Consider the following 20,133-nt stretch of genomic DNA (forward strand, 5'->3'; position numbering starts at 1 on the left):
GTGGCCAAGGACACCTTCTGGAGTATTGGCACCCATTGAGACACATCTCCAACATGCTCTTGCTGCAGAATGGTGCAGGGAGCGGGCAGCAAGTACTCTACATAGTCCTCCTTTAATCGCACAAAAGCCTTTGTTGTTGTCAACTGCAAGGAATTGTGAAATAGCCCCTTCAGAAATTCTTCACCATCCTCTGCCTCCTCTTATGATGACATGCAATCAGCAATGTTCACCAATGGAACCACAATGCACCCTAGCTTGGGGTGGCACAATGGCTCAATGGTTAGCACTGCTGCCTTACAGCACCAGGGAAGTGGGGTCAATTCCAGCCTCATCCATGTGGAGTTTGCGCACACTCCCATTGTCTGCATGGTTTTCCTTCAGGTGCTCCAGTTTCCTCCCACAGTCCAAGGATATGCAGGTTAGGTGGACTGGCCACGCTAAATTGTCCACAGTGCCCAGGGATGTGCAGGCAAGGTGGGTTAGCCATGGGGAATACAAGGTGACAGGGATGGGGTAGGTTTGGGTGGGATTCTCTTCAGAGGTTTGCTGTAGACTCGATGTGCTGAATGGCATGCTTCCATACTGGAGGGGTTCTGTGATTCTATGAAACAAGTCCATGTCCCTGTCTTCTCCATTTTCATCACTGTAATCCTGCACTTCACCTCCAGCAGATCAAGACAATCTACAGAGTGGATGGGAAGCTGGTCATCAACATGTCCTCCAGCCAACAGTAATGCCACTCCTCGTGTGCACCCTCACTCAGAAACTGAGCTTTGGGTCATGTGTCAGCTACTACTTTCCCAAGATGAAAAGCGGAGGTGCTCTTCCAACCAGCTCCCGCAACATAGCACCACATTCTTCATCAAAATAGGACCAACAGCAAGATCCTGGAACAGGAGAACATTTCCCAAAGCTACTTTTCTCAACAGATGATGAAACTCACCACTGCCTCCTAACTGTCTGAGCTGCCTTTATCAAATGGAGAGGAAGAATATTTGAAGATTGGAATCTTAAACCAGGATGGAGGTTGTAGTTTACTGGACAGCAGTGATCCCTGTGCTCCTGAATGCTATGGAGACTTGGGCAACTTAGAGCTGCTCTTCAAAACAATGGAGAAGCACCGCCCTGACCCTTTTGCAAGATTCACCCAGTCTATCCGCAAGAAAGACATTCTGAAAGCAATCTCCTTGTCATCCAAAGAGCATTGGCTTTCTTTGCTTCCCTTATCTTTGCCTCTTGTAGGAACACACGCTGCTTCCACTGGAGGCATATCCTGTTTACAGATCACCTCTGTTCTGTTCCAGATTTTTCTCAGGATGTTTGGTTCCATTTTACTGCTGAAATTAAACTTCTTTCAATTTACATGTTTACATTAAACTGTACGTTGCTTTTTAAGGGAAGATTTAACCAAAGGGGAAGGCTGCTATCCTTACAGAGAACTAATTGCCCATTTCTGTGTTCTCTGAAGTAACTCACTTGATTCTCTTATAGTTGTTTTCTCATTATGATGTCTGTAGCACAGGATTCAGATAGTGAGGGGGGTGGGGGCAGATTGTGTCACAGAATAGGAGAAGGAGTCTCTAAATATGACTTCAAGACCAGAAATCTTCTGGAACTTTCCTCAGTTGCATCCGAAAACCAGTGACCCGACCCAGAACCATCTATGTGTTTTCTGGGATTGTTGACTTAGTTTTAATCTACTTATCATTTTCTGATCAACCAGTGAGGTTGAGGGAACTTGACAAAATCAAAAAGCATTCTGTAATATATTGCTATGTTTGTAATTTGTAGCCATTACCTAGACATTGTTTCCAGGACACATCTGCAAGAATATCTTCCTATATTCATAAAGCCTACGATAGTACAGCACTCATTGGAATCTGTCACTGATGGACAAGCCTTGACTTGACAGTTAATTCTGTTTGCAATACAAAAGGTGCAGTTAACAATCACTTGTTAACATCGTGAAACATCTCAAAGGCGCTTCATAGATGCATGGAAAATGAATTGAAAACCAACAAGGGGCAGCCACAGGCTTAAAATTAAGAAGAGAGACACAGAGGCATTTTGATAGAGGCCTTGCTTCTATTTGTGACAGGGATTCAGAAAACGAGAGGCCAGGAAATAGCCACAAGAGTTGTAAGGATAGGGAGAAAGTGAGGACATAAAAGGACTTAAATACGCTTTTGCGTTTGGATGCACAGGTAACAATTCTGTGAAGGAACTTGGGACTCCTCCCCCCAGATCAGCACCTTATTCCTAGGGAGTTCTTTTAGAAAGTCTTCAACTCATTCACCATCCCTGACCCCCATTGGTCTTTGACATTTCAGATTGTGAACTTTTCTTGTGTTTTTCTGGCCGTTGTGATCCAAAGGCTCAGAGTGAATGAAGTCTCAAAACCTGAGTGATACAATTTAATTCACGAGTAGTGATGAGCTGCTGATGAACAGGACATCCGAGGTTTGTGCCTTCCTACTCACTCTTTTTTTTTCCATCTACATTTAGTTTTCACTTGTTCTGATTTCTAACACTGCTTGGGAGCAATTCACCTGTTAGCAACACAACTCCAGTTTCAGTCAATGCTGTCACTGTGAATCAACCGTCGTCTAAAGTTGGCCACTGGAGTGAGTTAAAGATTATTTTGCAATCTACAATTTTTATTTCATGGATCCGCAAAACATTGCACAAAGTGACCAATGGTGCAATGTTTGAACTTTGTGCAGCAGCTGCACAGACTGGTATCTGGTACAAGCTGACACTGTAGATAGTGTGCACGCACTGGAGATACAGCTTGCTCCCCCAGGACACTGTGTAATGATCACTTGTGGTTGCACACTAACCAATGTTCTCCTTATCAAAGCACCCTTATCTTGTTTGCAGTGAAGCAGACCCCTGTCGTACTTGTGTGAATGGGACTATACAGTCTGTACTGACTTTCACTTTATTTCTCTTGAACTAATTGATGTACTTGAGCGGAGGGGAGGGAGGAGAGTAAATGTCATTGTCTGTTTTCAGTCAAGTCACTAGAGCTGCACTTCTCAAGGTTGCCCAGCACAGGATGAGGCTGAATACCAAACGTTAATTGACAACAGATTAACGTGGGGCTGTCTGTGAGGGAATTGCTGTCCACAAATTGGGTGCATCATTTCAGTACTCGTTAAAGGACTCCTTGCTTTTTTGAGTGTTTCATGAAAGGCGCTATACCAATGCGAGTGTTGTTTCTCACAGCTCAAAGCGTTAAAAAGGAAGCCTGCCGTTTCCCGCAAGGCCAACCTGATCTTGACAACCTGACCCCTCTGTAAGGTCAGAGGGAGCCCGTTCACAAGAGTAGCGTCAACTCTTTTAAAAAAACATGTTCAGCAGTTAGCCTCCAAACGAGCTCAGATCAGGGAGATCACTTTTCCTCCTGGAGGCCCTGAGCAGCGAATGGAAAGGGATAGACCAGATTCAACAGTATGTCATTGTGGCAGCAAAACTTTAGAGGGATAGGCCTTGGCCTACCCAAGAGCAGGAGATCAGCTCGTCCTTCACGTGTTGTTGTCATAGCAACATGTGCACAAAGACATAAACAAAGCTGTTTTCAAATACTTTGCTTGCCGTTAATAGTAACCAGATGCCTTTAGGTTCAGCCTGGACAGTATAATTAGAGCAAAGAGTTTCATTTATCGTCAAGCTGGATTCTCCATCGTTTCAACCTAGAATCTGTTGCTGTACAAGTCACATAGAAAATTTTGTCAGTTTTACGGTTGTACAATTTCATTATCATCGTCTTGTAATGGCTCATGGCTGATTCCTGTGCCAAAAATTTGAATGATCTAATAGTTTTATTGTATTTTATCAACTTGTTCGGGGATGTTATGACAATCCTGTGGCTGTGGGGACTTGAACCTAGGTCTCCAGCCTTAAGAGGTAGGGACCCTGCCACTGCACCATAAGAGCTCTTATCCAATAGCTTTGATGAAGCAAGGTATATAATACAACGAAGTAGGAATTTTTTGGCAAAATATATCAATGATTAGATCATTTGAGTTGAGGTGACTTTGAATTGAATACATTCTAAATGGCCTTTAACCTCATTGGTGATGAAAGTAAGAACTACTTCACTTAATAGGGCCTAAGATAGGTGAGAACTAGAAGCTGGAGTAGGGCCCCTCGAGACCACGTCGCGGGTCGAGATGAGAATTTTTTTCACTTGGATCTTGGGAATTCTCTACCCCAGAGGATTGCGGATGCTCCGTCATTGAGCTTGACAGATTTCCAGTGTCTTGGGGAAATGCGGGAGTGGGCTTTAGGATAGGCAAGTCCAATTGAGCTTGAGGTCGGCCATGCTCAGCAGGCACCAAGGTATATACCAGCTCCTATTTCCTGCACGGTAAAGATAATCGGGCTGATTTTCCATCTCCATTCCACCTTTCTGCATTATTCCCACATCCCTTCACCAGCCCAAAGTCCATCACATTCTGCCTTTAATGTGCTTGCTGATAGAACCCAGGATTCTCAGGAAAGACAGTATTTTGTTTGAACAAATTGCTCATCGCACCCATAAATGGCCCCTATCAGGAGACTCTGAATCTTGGCTTTAGATTATGAAGGGTGAACAATCCTTCCGCCGTCCACTGCCAAGTTTCTCAGGAATATTTGATCTTTCAATGGGAACAACTCAGTTACATCTAAATTCCAAAGAATCTGGATGTCCAGTCCACTTACTCTATTCCCTCATTGGGCAATTCCTTCATCCTGGGAATCGTAGAGTCCCTACAGTGTGTAAACGGACCATTTGGCCCATCGAGTCCATTCTGAGCCTCTGAAGGACATCTCACCCCGACCTGCCCCTGCACTCCCCATAGCTAATCCACCAAGCCTGCGCATCCTTGGATTTAGCATGACCAATCCACCTAATCTGTCCGTCTTTGGACTGTGGGAGGAAACTGGAGCACCCGGAGCAAATTCATGGAGACACTGGGAGAATGTCTGTGTCTGTTTGAAATTTACACAGTCATCCGAGGTTGGAATCGCACCTGGGTCCCTGGCACTGTGAGGCAGCAATGCTAGCCACTGTGCCACCCCAAGTCAGTTAAAGAACCTTTCTTGTATTCCCTCCTGGGCAGCTCTACTGGTGCAGTCTCTTCAAAGCCCTGTATAATTGTAAAAAGCCAACTCAGTCCTTGTACTTCCACCCTTTGTCATAAATGCTAACATAAAATTTGATTTCCTAATTGCTTGTAATACCTGCATGTTAACATTGTGTGATTCATCTACGAGAACACCCAGGTTTCACTGAATGACAAGGCTGCCCAGTCTCCCACCGTTATATTTAAAAAAAAAACACTTTTTTCTGGGGGTATCTCCACTACCTCTGAACCAGAATCTCCAGGTTTAAGGCTTATTTTGGCACTTGCCAACATAATGTGTGTCATAACACATGGTAAAGAGGTTAATTGTAGTTATTCCATCATGCCTAAGGCAGGCAGTAAGAAGTGGAGGCTTGGGGACCGCTTTGCAGAACACCTACACTCGGTTCGCAATAAACAACTGCACCTCCCAGTCACCCACCACTTCAACTCCCCCTCCCATTCCTCAGACAGCATTTCCATCCTGGGTCTCCTGCAGTGCCATATCGCTGTCCCGTTGGGTTGCAGGAACAGCAATTCATATTTCGCTTGGGAACCCTGCAGCCCAATGGTATCAATGTGGACTCAACAAGCTTCAAAATCTCCCCTCCCCCTACCTCATCCCAAAACCAGCCCAGCTCATCCCCGCCTCACTAACCTGTCCTTTCTCCCACCTATCCCCGCCTCCCACCTCAAGCCCCACCCCCATCTCCTACCTACTAACCTCATCCCGCCCCCTTGACTTGTCCGTCCTCCCCGGACTGACCTATCCCCTCCCTAACTCCCTACGTACACTCACCTTTACTGGCTCCATCCCCGCCTCTTTGATCAGTCTGTCTCCTCTCCACCTATCGTCTCCTCTGTCTATCTTCTATCTGCCTCCCCCTTTCTCCCTATTTATTTCAGAACTCCCTTCTCCTCCCCCATTTCTGCAGAAGGGTCTAGGCCCGAAACATCAGCCTTCCTGCTGCTCTGATGCTGCTTGGCCTGCTGTGTTTGTCCAGCTCTACACCATGTTATCCAAGACTGGGAGCATTTCCTGATTAGCTAGGACCATGTGGAAACTGCAACACAATGGCTTTCTTCTGTTGAAGTGCTCCACTTGCAGGCTCTTGCAGTTAACAAACGTTGTTGCTCTTCTGAGGAACTACACCACACTCTTCACTTTTATATTTTTCTTTCCAAAGTGAATAGCTTCATATTTTCCACATTATAGGTCATCCCTTACGCATTTTTACAACTCCCTTAACCTGGCTGTATTTCTCTGTAGCTTCAGTGCAGCTTATTTTCCCACCTATCCTTTTCTCCCCATCGAACCTTACACTCGGACTTTGCCACTCCTATTGACTGTAACGCCAATTCTTAGTGATGCCCCAGTAGTTAACTTCCTGCCAGCCAGAAGTTGACCCGTTTGTTCCTACGGCCATTTTTCCACCCATTTAATCAGTTCTCAATCTAAACTATTAGGTCACCCCAGTCCTGTGAGCCCTTATTTTGTGTAGTAACCACCTGGTCTCACCTTATTGAAAATGCAAATGTGCAAGCAAAGTTTTGTACTTTTATGTCCACATCTGCTGTGAGTTTACTTTGGCCACTCAGAAACATAAAAACTGAAAGAACGGCAGGCTCTAGAATTCCACTTGAGAACTCCACAGCCTTTGAGTTCAACAGAAAGAAAGGAGATGTGGGATTCAGGGAAATTTGGCTGCCTGGATACAAAATTGGCTGTCCAATGGAGGGTGGTAGTAGATGGAAAGTATTCAGCCCGGAAGTTGGTGACCAGTAGTATTCCACAAGGATCTGTTCTGGGACCTCAGCTCTTTGTGATCTTTATAAATGATTTGGATGAGGAAGTGGAAGGGTGGGTTAGTAAGTTTGCCGATGACACAAAGGTTGATGGAGTTGTGGACAGCCTGAGGGCTGTTGTGGGTTGCAACGGGGCATTGACAGGATGCAGAGCTGGGCAAAGAAGTGGCAGATGGAATTCAACTGAGAAAAGTGTGAAGTGATTCATTTTGGAAGGTCAAATTTGAATGCAGAATACAGGCTTAATGGCAGTGTGGAGGAACAGAGGGATCTTGGCATCCACATCCATATATCCCTCAAGGTTGCTATCCAAGTTGATAGGGTTGTAAAGAAGGCATGTGGTGTGTTAGCTTTCATTGGCAGAGGAATTGAGTTTAAGAGCTGTGAGGTTATGCTGCAGCTCTATAAAACTTTGGTTAGACCACTCTTGGAATATTGTGTTCAGCTCTGGTTCCCTCATTATAGGAAAGATTTAGAAGTTTTAGAGAAGGTGCAGAGGAGATTTACCAGGATGCTGCCTGGACTGGAGGGTAGGTCTTACGAGGAAAGGTTGAGTGAGCTAGGGCTTTCTTCATTGGAGTGAAGAAAGATGAGAGGTGACTTGATAGAGGTGTACAAGATGATGAGAGACATAGAGTGGATAGTCAGAGACTTTTTCCCAGGGCTGAAATAACTATTGTGAGGGGGCATACTTTTAAGATGATTGAAGGAAGGTGTAAGGGAGATGTTGGAGGTAGGTTCTCCACGCAGAGTGGTGTGGCATGTGGAATGCGCTGCCGGCAGTGATAGTGGAGTCAGAGAATTTTAAACGACTCTTGGATAGGCACATGGAGGATAGTAAAGTGTAGGGTATGCAGGGTAGACTGATCTGAGTAGGATAATAGGTCAGCACAACATTGTGGGCCAAAGCATCTGTAGTGTGCTGTACTATTCTATGTTCTACAGCTATCAATTTCAACAACTTTCGGGCTTGAGCTTCTATAATATCTTGACCCCAGCCCCCACAACACCAGACCTTGTTATTGCATGGTCCACAATACACACAACCCATCATTAGTCACTAATAGTCCCCATTAGTAGCTATTCACTCTCCTAGGCTGTTCGCTATCCACTCCTTTATCTCTTTATCTCTCTCTCTTTGGGCTCTCTACCCAACTATTATTTACTCCTCACCCTGAACCCCACCCTACATTCTGCATAAAAACCAACATTTTCCTTGCTCACAACAGTTCTGAGGTAGGGTCACTGAACCTGAAACACTAACTCTCTGATTTCTCTCCACAGATGCTGCCAGACCTGCTGAGCTTTTACAGCTATTTCTGTTTTTGTCACTCAGAAACTTATATGGGCTGGTGTACAGCAAAGGACTGGTAGATACAATGAGGAGTTTTGTTGTTCATGTGTTTTTTTAGACAGGGAGAAGAGGCCACTTAATTAAGTGGAGATGGCAGGAACTGCAGATGCTGGAGTCAGAAGATGGGTCCCGACCCGAAACGTCAACTTTCCTGCTCCACTGATGCTGCCTGGCCTGCTGTGTTCCTCCAGCTTCGCACTGTGTTGTGTCTGCTTGATTCAGCAACTTGTTTGTTAACCAAGATCAAAATACTGGAGATTGCGGAACTAAGAAGCTACAAAATCTGAATCAGCAGTGAAAATGCTGGAAATGCGCAGTGGAAAGGGGCACGCAGTTAATGTTTAAGGTTGACCTTTCATCAGAAGGGTTTGTTGAAGCAATTGTTCCACCTATTTTAGTCAGACTTTTCCATTTACCGTAGCAACAAGATCGGCCCAGTGCGGTCTCGTGGCGACAGCGTCGTTAGTTGAAGCAGGCTGACTGGTGTCGGTCTCAGTACCGGGGTGGGAAAGCTTGGACGCAGGCCAGTGGCTAAGGTTTATCATGTTGAACTTCTAATTTTATTTCTTTAATTTTCCACTTTGTACCTGGGTACCTTTTGTAGCTAAGGTGGCGCTGCAGAATTGTAACTTTGTAAACTCTTCATTTGTATCCCTGTACTTGAGTACACGTGACAATAAAACCTAATTTGAATTCTAATTCTAATTCCAACCCCTGTGTGACCTCCATGAGTAACAGTATGATTTGTGGTTTCTCAAGGACAGTTGTGTACAGTAAGTCTGTGCTGAGCAGGAAGCAAAGTATAGCTGCCTAACCTCATTTCACACAGGATCCTTACAGCCTGAAGCTGGGGCTAGTGTTTGTGCCTTGACCCAGGACGTTAATGCCAAGCTGGGACAAAGAGCTGAATCCAGAGGTGAAGATGAGAATGATAGCCCTTGGCGTAAAGGCAGCATGGCAACAAGAAGCCCAAGCAAAACAGGAATCATTAGGATAACAGCCCACTGGTTGGAGTCATACCTGGCACAGAGGGAGATGATCATGGCTGTTGGAGGTCAGTGATCTCAGCTCCAGGACATCTCTGCAGGAGTTCCTCAGGATGTGTGTCTTACGCCCAACCATCTTCAGCTGCTTCATCATAAGGTCAGAAGTGGGGATAGTCACCGATTATTGCACAATGTTCAGCACCATTTGCGACTCCTCTGATACTGAAGCAGTTTGTTTTCTTGGCAAGTCCTGGGCAATATCCAGATTTAGCTGATGAGTAGCAAGAAGACATTTGTGCCACACAAGTGCCAGGCAATGACTGTCTGCAACAGAAGTGATTTAAGCAATTGCCTTTTGATGTTCAATGTCAAATCCATAACTGAAAAATCACTATCAAAATCCTGAGGGTTAACATTGACCAGAAAGTGAACCGGATCCGTCATGTGAACGCAGTGGCTACCAGAGTAGGTCAGAGCGAGGAATCCTGCATAGGGGAATATCAGACCCCCAACAAAGCCTACCAACCATCTACAAGGCACAAATCAGGAATGTGATGGAATACTCCCCACTTGCCTGGATGAGTGCAGCCCCAACAACACTCAAGAAGCTTGACACCGTCCAGGACAAAGCAGCCGCTTGATTGGCACCACATCCACAGGCATCCACTCCGTCCTGTACTGAGGCAGCAGTGTTTACTGTTCACAAGATACACTGCAGCAAATCATCAGAGTTTCTCAGCAGCAAATTCCAAACTGCGACCTCCACCATCTGGAAGGACAAGGCCAGCGGATACATGAGAATACCACCTACTTTAAACATACCTCCAGCTAAAAAACAGCCTCACTTCAAAATATATCACCGTTCTTTCACTGTCACTGGATCAGAATCCCGGAACTTCTCCCTCATGGCGTTGTTGGTGTCGCTACAGGTTCAAGGAAACAGCTAACCTCCTCCTTTCTTTGGGCAGCTATGGATGGTCAATAAATGCTGGCCTTGATGCTCATATCCCAGGAAGAAAAGTGTTGTCATCTTGAAATCTCCCACTCTAGGGACAAGACACTGACTATTGATTCTATCTGTACCCCTCATGATTTTATAAACTTCTGTAAGGTCACCTCTCAACCTCTTATGCCCCAGGTAAAAACAAGCCCCAGCCTATCCAACCTTTCTTTATAACTCGAACATCCCAAACCTACCAAGATCCTGGTCAATCTCCTCACCCTGTCTAGTTTAATTACATGCTTCCTATAACAGGGTGACCAGAACTGGATCTTAGAAGACAACATATTTCAGTGTCAGGCAAACACCAGCAAGTCCACAGAGTCTGTAACTGAATCAACCAGAGCTGCCTCTGGTTTCCTTCATTCCTCAGTCTGTTTTCCAGAATGGTGTTCAATTGTCCCTTGAGCTTTGTCTCCTTAAATCCTTCCTGAGCTCAGACCAGGTTGGAAACTGGAACCTTCCTGGTCTCTGATGCTAAACTACACCCTGAATAAACATTTTGAACTGTTGGGAGTTAAGCGTTCTTAGAGGAAAGAAATCTGAAACTTGTCGAAAATCAGCAGTTTTTGTTTTGCAGGGATTCCAGCAGATTTCAAACTTGTCATGTTGCCTTAAATTGAGAAGGGTCAGTGGCTTGCTGTTTTTCTTCACCTGCTGCGGTGGGTTTGATTGTGTGACCATCGCTGCTGCTACTACCATTGTTACTGAGAAAGGTGAGATAACAAGGTGTGGATCTGGATGAACACAGCAGGCCAAACAGCATCAGAGGAGCAGGAAGGCTGACGTTTCGGGCTTGGACCCTTCTTCAGAAGACCCTTTTTCTGAAGAAGGGCCTAGGCCCGAAACGTCAGCCTTCCTGCTCCTCTGATGCTGCTTGGCCTGCTGTGTTCATCCAGCTCTACACTTTGTTACCTCAGATTCTACAGTGTCTGCAGTTCTTACAATCTCTGAGAAAGGTGGCCTGCTGTGCTTAAAATGTAAAAGGCAGCAGCCCTGGCCAGCCCATATGAACACAATACACAGTCATGCATTCCCAGTATTTCGAGTGATTTTGTTTGTATAGCAGGTGGGGATTGAAACAGGGATATAATCCCAATTAACTTGGTACTTCTGTGCAGATGCGCTGACAGACATGCAGTTATTTGCTGTAGTATCATCAGAACAAAGGGGCACTCCAGAAAACCTTATCTAATTGTTCCATAATACTACCAAGACGTGAAAATAGCAGAAAAGGATTAACCCCCCTCTCATTATTTTCTTCATTATTTTTAATGCCTTTGTATTAAAGCTTGGTCATCTTAATGATGTATTTATTGTTGGTTTATCGCTTAAATGATAACTCATCGCCACCAAATACTCCCCTACTCCCTGCCCTTGGACCCTCCCCCACCCCGCCCTTACATGCACGCACATGCTCACACTCACTCACACACAGATGTGCACACTCGCCCATGCATACACAGCCCTGTACACACGCTCACACTCTGACACACACACACATGCACGTGCACGACCACACGCACGCACACAGCCCCGTACACACGCTCACACTCAGTCTCACACACACATGCACGTGCACACAGCCCCGTACACATGCTCACACTCAGTCTCTCACACACACACATGCACACAGCCCCGCACTCTCTCAGACACTTGCATGCTCTGTCTTCCTCGCGCGGGCTCTGTTGCTCTGTCTCACGCGCACACACATTCGTATGCCAAAGGACGATTAACCGTTGGAAGAGACGGGACCAGGAGTTCTGAATCAAAGTGATAAATTAAAAGCTGCCTTCCGCACTGCTGGCTTTATCACCTAATGACACAACAGCAGGGACAGAATATTTGAAGGCTAAAGGAGCTGCATTGAATCCTAGTAAATGGATAAAATGAGGGCAAGGAAAACATTAATGAACAGAAGAAAACTGTAAAGTTGTACGGAGCAGATGGTGATGTTGTCGAGAGGTGGTAGTGAGTCCCTACCCTTGATTTTACTACTTTTGCTTCACCCATGGGTTATGGGGATTTCTGACAACACCAGGCTTTTACTGTTTTCCCTAATTGCTCTGGAGAAGATGATGGTGAACTGCTACATTTTATTCAACTGAAATGACTTGTTCAGCCATTGCAGAGAGCAGTCAACCATGTTGCAGTTGGTGTGGAGTCACGTGTAGGCCAAGCTGGGTAAGGACAACAGATTTTGTCTCCTAGAGTACTGGGTGAAGTTTGAGATTTGTCACCTGTGGAATGGACTCCAGGTAGCACAGGTCATGTCATGTCCCTGCGTTATTCAAGAAGCAGTCAGTCAATTCAGGCAACAGGGGAACTGGATGCATATACAAACCTGTTACTCTCAACTGAACCTTGCCAAATTGACTCTGACTGTGATCTTATTTAATAAAACTTTCATTGAGTTGAGCCACGTTCATCTGTCTCAATGGTAGAATTCATTTTCCAAAAGTGATGTTAATATATATAAATTGTAACTCTTCCATCACATTTCCCACTTGGCATGAGTAATGTAGACTAAGCCCAGTAAGAAGGATTGTTGGCGGTGAATCTACCCAAGATATGGCTATTCTGGGAGCCAGAACGTAAAAGGATAAGCACATCAGTGGTGTATGAATTATGGTCATATCCTACACTAAGATTCTATGAGCAATTTTTCATTAACTGCAAGACCTGATTACAGGAAGTGCTAGTAATAGACAACACTGCTCCAATCTACAGAGTTCGGCAAGGTATTTTCAACATTAATAGACTTAATCGGATCCCAGTAATGAACAGGCAAAAAGCCATAAATTAGCTTATTCGTTAAATACAGCCTGCTCCAAGTACACAGTTGATGTGGAATAAGTTATGATAATTAGTTCTACTTCTAAGTTGTGGTTCGGAGATTCTGACTTTTGCTGGGGAAAAAGACCTTGTTCTGCACTGTTCTGCAAGGACTGCTTGTGGAATATTAGAATAAAATCCTTTAGGAATTATTGTATATCACATTTCTGTGTCTCAGACTTTGGAACTTCAACTATTTTCTCAACAGCAGTGTAAATGGTGCTAAGGAAAATATTCACTGCTCCACAACGTAACCCCTGTTCCAAAAATTATCATTCTTCCTTTCAGCATTAAGCATCATTTGTGTTCCTTGCATTGTTCCAGTGATTTGCCAACGCAATCTGTGCCTTCTTTACCACCTCTTGCTGTCATCAGTCAAATGACCAGCTCCACGCCCAGCCCTTTTCCTGTCTTCTCTGACCATTTGAGTTATTCAATGATCTTGAATACCTTCCCAACATCTAGCTGTGCGCCTCACCCTACTGAACCAACTCTCCGAAGTCCACTGGGACCCTCCGAAACACCAGTGTCTGATGACAGCATTGTCTCAGCTTCCTACTCTTGTATCATTTGTGATTAACCCTCTAGTTCTCCACAACATGTCACTGGGTGCTTCAGGCATTGTACTCAATTGCAAGATTCACAATTTCTTTCTCTCATGTATTCACTAAACTCTGGTGCACCTCAAGGGAACCACTTTGATTTCTTCTCTTTTTTTTTCTCCTTGTTTATTTACATCCGTTCTGAAGCCCCTGCACTTTTGAAGTCAGCTTCTAAAAGCCGAATATGTGAGACCCAGCTTTATTTTCCTGTGAGACACCTGATCCATCCTGTTCAGTCGGGCTGCTTCTTAGTAGACACTGCTAGATTGTAAAGGCTGGAGTGGTCCCTCCCGGCGCCCACAGCAACACTGCATCTGATGACTGGCTGATTTCCACCTTATCCCCTCAGGCAGTGTGAAATGACTTTTAGCTCGGTGATGTATTTGCTCCTCAGGTCGCGTCAGATCCCATCTATCATTCATCTCTAAAGTAGCCTTTGGAACGCACCCTGGCTGCACCCCCCCCCCCCCCCCCCCCCCCCCCCCACCACCGTACCCTGGCTGTCATCCCCCCGCCAACCCCGTACCCTGGCTGACTCCCCTGTACCCTGGCTGAACCTCCAAGATTCCTGTTGGTAGCACCTTCCTTACCCGCTGCATCTCACCCTCCATGCCAACTCCAACCAATCCACCATTTCATCCACCAAGAAATGAAGTAAAATCCTGTGGGTACTGTAGATGAAATAAAATGTGAAACATTAGGAATACGAGGGTTAGGCCAGAGGGGTTGTCTGCCCATCTGCTGTAGGCCTCACCAAACTAACCTTGATGAGTGTTATAGCTACATCCTGATGGCTGCTCACTAACAATTCAGTTTATTATTGTGTTGGTGGCTTAGCATGACCTTGATTCTGATCCTCCACATTTCATTTCAGACCCAAATAGCATGTTTCTTATGTTTGGTTTCCTCTTGTGTTTTTGTGCAGATCCCCACATCAAAGTTGGTGGGAAGAAAGAAAATGTGAAGGAAGCAAAAGAAAAGATCATGTCTGTTCTAGACACAAAGGTAAAATAGAGAATGCACCAGCTAACCTCAGTTCTCTTTGGGATGTAGGCTTCTCTGGCTAGGCCAGGATCTACTGTCCTTAGAAGGTAGTGTCAGCTGTAACATCAACAAGTGACAGCACTCAGCTTGATGGTCAATGCATCAAGTTGTTTAGGTAAAGAGCTCACTAATGGTCAGTGCAGTGGGACGGGCAGTGGTGGGACGGGCGGCAGTGGGAGCGGTGGGACGGGCGGTGGTGGGTGCGTTGGGATGGGCAGCGGTGGGTGTGTTGGGACGGGCGGCGGTGGGACAGGTGGTGGTGGGTACGTTGGGATGGGCAGTGGTGGGACGGGTGGCGGTGGGTGTGGTGGGATGGGCGGCAGTGAGTGCGTTGGGACGAGCGGTGGGACGGCAGCGGTGGGTGCGTTAGGATGGGCAGCAGTGGGACGGGCGGCGGTGTGTGAGGTGGGACGGGTGGTGGGTGCGTTGGGATAGGCAGCAGTGGGATGGGCAGCGGTGGGTGTGTTGGGATGGGCAGCAGTGGGACGGGCGGCGGTGTGTGCGTTGGGAGGGGCGGCGGTGGGACGGGCGGTGGTGGGTGCGTTGGGATGGGTGGCGGTGGGACGGGCGGTGGTGGGTGCGTTGGGATGGGCGGCAGTGGGTGCGTTGGGACGGGCGGCGGTGGGACAGGTGGTGGGTGTGTTGGGATGGGCGGCGGTGGGATGGGCGGCAGTGGGTGCATTGGGACGGGCGGCGGTGGGACGGGCGGTGGGTGTGTTGGGATGGGCAGCGGTGGGATGGGCGGGGGTGTGTGCGTTGGGACGGGCGGCGGTGGGACGGGCGGTGGTGGGTGCGTTGGGATGGGCGGCGGTGGGACGGGCGGTGGTGGGTGCGATGGGATGGGCGGCAGTGGGTGCGTTGGGACGGGCGGCGGTGGGATAGGTGGTGGGTGTGTTGGGATGGGCGGCGGTGGGATGGGCGGCAGTGGGTGCGTTGGGACGGGCGGCGGTGGGACGGGCGGTGGTGGGTGCGTTGGGATGGGCAGCGGTGGGATGGGCGGCGGTGGGTGCGTTGGGACGGGCAGCGGTGGGATGGGCGGCGGTGGGTGCGTTGGGACGGGCGGCGGTGGGATGGGTGGCGGTGGGTGCATTGGGATGGGCGGCGGTGGGTGCGTTGGGACGGGCAGCGGTGGGACGGGCGGTGGTGGGTGCGTTGGGATGGGCGGCGGTGGGTGCGTTGGGACGGGCAGCGGTGGGACGGGCGGTGGTGGGTGCGTTGGGATGGGCGGCGGTGGGTGCGTTGGGACGGGCGGCGGTGGGACAGGTGGTGGGTGTGTTGGGATGGGCGGCGGTGGGATGGGCGGCAGTGGGTGCGTTGGGACGGGTGGCGGTGGGACGGGCGGTGGGTGTGTTGGGATGGGTGGCGGTGGGACGGGCGGTGGGTGTGTTGGGATGGGTGGCGGTGGGACGGGCGGTGGGTGTGTTGGGATGGGCAGCGGTGGGATGGGCGGCGGTGGGTGCGTTGGGACGGGCGGCGGTGGGACGGGCGGTGGGTGTGTTGGGATGGGCGGCGGTGGGATGGGCGGCGGTGGGTGCATTGGGATGGGCGGCGGTGGGTGCGTTGGGACGGGCAGCGGTGGGACGGGCGGCGGTGGGTGCGTTGGGATGGGCGGTGGGTGTGTTGGGACGGGCGGTGGGTGTGTTGGGACGGGCGGCGGTGGGTGTGTTGGGACGGGTGGCGGTGGGTGCGTTGGGACGGGCAGTGGGTGCGTTGGGACGGGCGGTGGGTGTGTTGGGACGGGCGGCGGTGGGTGTGTTGGGACGGGCGGCGGTGGGACAGGTGGTGGGTGTGTTGGGATGGGCGGCGGTGGGATGGGCGGCAGTGGGTGCGTTGGGACGGGTGGCGGTGGGACGGGCGGTGGGTGTGTTGGGATGGGTGGCGGTGGGACGGGCGGTGGGTGTGTTGGGATGGGCAGCGGTGGGATGGGCGGCGGTGGGTGCGTTGGGACGGGCGGCGGTGGGACGGGCGGTGGGTGTGTTGGGATGGGCGGCGGTGGGATGGGCGGCGGTGGGTGCATTGGGATGGGCGGCGGTGGGTGCGTTGGGACGGGCAGCGGTGGGACGGGCGGCGGTGGGTGCGTTGGGATGGGCGGTGGGTGTGTTGGGACGGGCGGTGGGTGTGTTGGGTCGGGCGGCGGTGGGTGTGTTGGGACGGGTGGCGGTGGGTGCGTTGGGACGGGCAGTGGGTGCGTTGGGACGGGCGGTGGGTGTGTTGGGACGGGCGGCGGTGGGTGTGTTGGGACGGGTGGCGGTGGGTGCGTTGGGACGGGCGGTGGGTGCGTTGGGATGGGCGGTGGGTGCGTTGGGACGGGCGGCGGTGGGTGTGTTGGGACGGGTGGCGGTGGGTGCGTTGGGACGGGCGATAGTCAGTGTAGTGGGTTTGGTAATGATCGTTGTTTGAGATCAGTGAAGTACTCTGCATAAATATGGTTTTGCCTTCACTGGAGCAAATGTGCAAATTAAAAATTGATCCCTGTTCTGCTTGAAGTTTCTGTTTGGCTCTCATTATTCCATTTATCTTTCTATTGTCTTTGTTTCCTCAAATCATATGAAACTTCAGCCTGTTTGTCCGGCTAGAGCATACCCGTTTTCCATGAGCTCTCCACATTACTGAAATAGTGTCTCTCTCCTGTCTCCCTGACTATATTCCCTATACTCACTGGATAAACTCAGACCAAATGGATTTTTACTCCGACTGGAATCTATGGGGATTCAGTGTAGTTCCTACAGAACTAATTCAAGGCTCAAGAACCAGTCCTCCTGCCATACAATCTGACGTCTCTTTTTTTTCCATTTGAACAATAAAGCAACTTGAGTAAAGTTGATGCTGATAATTTGTGTGTATTTTGTAATGAAGAAAATCAAGGAGATTGATGACCTGAGCAGACACCATGCAATAATGTTTGTTTCTCCTCTTGTCCTTTTAAACAAGAGTAATCGGGTGACCCTGAAGATGGATGTGTCGCACACAGAACACTCCCATGTAATAGGCAAAGGCGGAAACAACATCAAAAAAGTCATGGAGGAGACGGGCTGTCATATTCACTTTCCTGACTCAAACAGGAACAACCAGACAGAGAAAAGTAATCAGGTAATTTGCGAACTTGGCGTTTCACGGCTACTGAAATTATGTTGGGCCAGTTGTCGATGAATTTGGGTTTCTTGGGTTCATCGCAGTGTCACATTTCTCCATCTGTAGGCCCAACTCCTTGGGATTAAAGCCTGCAGATTTAATGACAGTCACTGCCTCCACTGTCTCGACACCTTTGGGGCAGTCACCAGATTTCCAAATAGCTTTGTTGGTCCCGTTATCTTGCCTGGTGTTGTGAACTTTTTATTCCTCTAGGGAATTGGTGACTTAGTGATCTGCTTGCGATATGTAAGTTGTGGGACATTGTTCAGAATTACTGGAGAGAGTGTGAGAATGTGAACTGTGCTGCAGCCAAGTGAGAGTTTGGCTCAGTGGTTTGGACTCTTACATCTCGAGTCAGGTCATCACAAGCTCAAGACTAGCTCCAGAGACTGGTTTCAGTGTAAACTCTAGACCTGACACTCCAAGGTGGCACCCCTGACAGTACAGCCCTTCAGCACAGATGGAATGTTAAGACAATAGATTTACAAGGATGTTTCCGAGACTGGAAGGTTTGAGTTATAAGGGGAGAGAGAGATAGCTGGGGGGTTTTATTCCCTTGAGCGTACAAAGTTGAGAAGTGACTTTATAGATGTTTATAAAATCATGAGTGACAAAGATAAGGTGAATAGCCAAGGTTTTTTCCCCCAGGATAGGGGAGTGCAAAATTAAGGGGTGTAGGTTTAAGGTGAGAGGGGGAAGATTTAAAAGGGACCTGAGGAGCAATGTTTTCGCACAGAGGTTGGTGCCTATATAGATCGAGCTGCGAGAGGAAGTTGTCGAGGTGGGTACAATTACATCATTTAAAAGAATTTGGACAGGTACGTAGATAGGAAAGGTTTAGAGTGATATGGGCCAAACACATGCAAATAGGACTGACTCACTCAGAGATAGTAAGAACTTCCAATGCTGGAGTCAGAGATAACACCGTGTGGAGCAGGAGGAGCACAGCAGGCCAGGAAGTATCAGAGGAGCAGGAAAGCTGGCGTTTAGGGTGGGGACCCTTCTTCAAATGGGACTAGAAACCTGGTTGGCATGGACGAGTTGTGCTGAAAAATCTGTTTCTGTGTTTTATGACCATATGACATACTCTGATGAATATTAAAGATTCTATGGCAATTTTGAAATAAAAGCAGGTTGTTCTCCCAGTGATAGTAAGAATTGCAGATGCTGGAGAATCTGAGATAACAAGGTGTAGAGCTGGATGAACACAGCAGGTCAAGCAGCAAAGCTGATGTTTTAGAACCTAGAGGGTCTAGGCCCAAAACATCAGCCTTCCTCTTCCTCTGATGCTGCTTGGCCTGCTGTGTTCATTCAGCTCTACACCTTGTTATCTCATGTTCTCAACAGTATCCTAGATGCCAGTTTGTCCCTCAATGAACATCTTTTTAAAAAATACACACAGATCTCCGATCTTGTATTTATTTCTCTTTTGTTTGTTGGGTCTTGCTGTATACAAACTGACTGTGGCATGATCTTACATAGAAGCAGTAATTGCTGTTGAAATGTGCCAATTGACAAGCTGAGGATATGACAGTGTGCCAAAGTAGTGCAAGTTCTTCATTTGCCAATTAAATGTGCCCATTTTCGTAACTTTTGAGATGGAGCAAGTCACTGTTGGCAGGCATGAAGGGAAATCTTCCTTCATTGCTCCTACCTCCTGCATAAACTGTTGTTTCCTCAAGTTGATCAATGGGCAGATTGAAGCCATTGTTATAGCCCCAGCTACAAACTCAGGGACTTAATTGCCACTAGCACAGGTTGAACCAGATTTGGTGTCTTGCCCTCAGTAGAGCCTCTAACTGCCTATCCTTTCCATCACAAAAACCATCGATTGCCATTATCGTCAGCCGCCATTTTGAATCACTTGTTGTTTAATAAATGTTCACGTTATCAACTCCATAAACACCATCGCTTGACCTATGACCGTTGATGACATCTTTTAAAGCTAAAACTGACCATCGCTGTGTTCAGAGGCTAGGCTGAGAATCGTGGGACAAGTCAAGAAGTAAAAGAAATAATGCTGTTTTGGGATACGTTTCAATGTTATTGTCTGCAAAGACAGTTTGTTATCTCTGATGTGGATATGCTGGTGTTGAACAAGGTCAGAAGTCACACAACATCAGGTTAGGTTTATTAGAGATCACAAGCTTTCGGAGTGCTGCTCCTTTGTCGGGTATTTCTTATCTCAGCAGTTTACAGGTGTTTTGTCCAAAAATACTTTGTTCTATAAAATAATCTTTTATTTGGAGAAGTTAAATATGGA

The 20,133-nt window shown here is 47.9% G+C and overlaps 1 protein-coding gene across 3 annotated transcripts in view; it reads left to right on the forward strand.

The window, feature by feature from the left end:
* Positions 1 to 20,133, forward strand: part of LOC125462005 (protein bicaudal C homolog 1-like) — a 282,551-nt gene that overhangs the window by 199,197 nt on the left and 63,221 nt on the right. For all 3 annotated transcript variants that reach the window (XM_048551463.2, XM_048551464.1, XM_048551465.2), the window contains exons 4-5: positions 14,620 to 14,699; positions 17,670 to 17,828. In XM_048551463.2, coding sequence (XP_048407420.1) covers positions 14,620 to 14,699; positions 17,670 to 17,828 — 239 coding nt within the window. The remainder of the gene's footprint in view (positions 1 to 14,619; positions 14,700 to 17,669; positions 17,829 to 20,133) is intronic.

The sequence above is a fragment of the Stegostoma tigrinum genome, chromosome 20 (assembly GCF_030684315.1).
Source record: "Stegostoma tigrinum isolate sSteTig4 chromosome 20, sSteTig4.hap1, whole genome shotgun sequence".
NCBI lineage: Eukaryota > Metazoa > Chordata > Chondrichthyes > Orectolobiformes > Stegostomatidae > Stegostoma > Stegostoma tigrinum.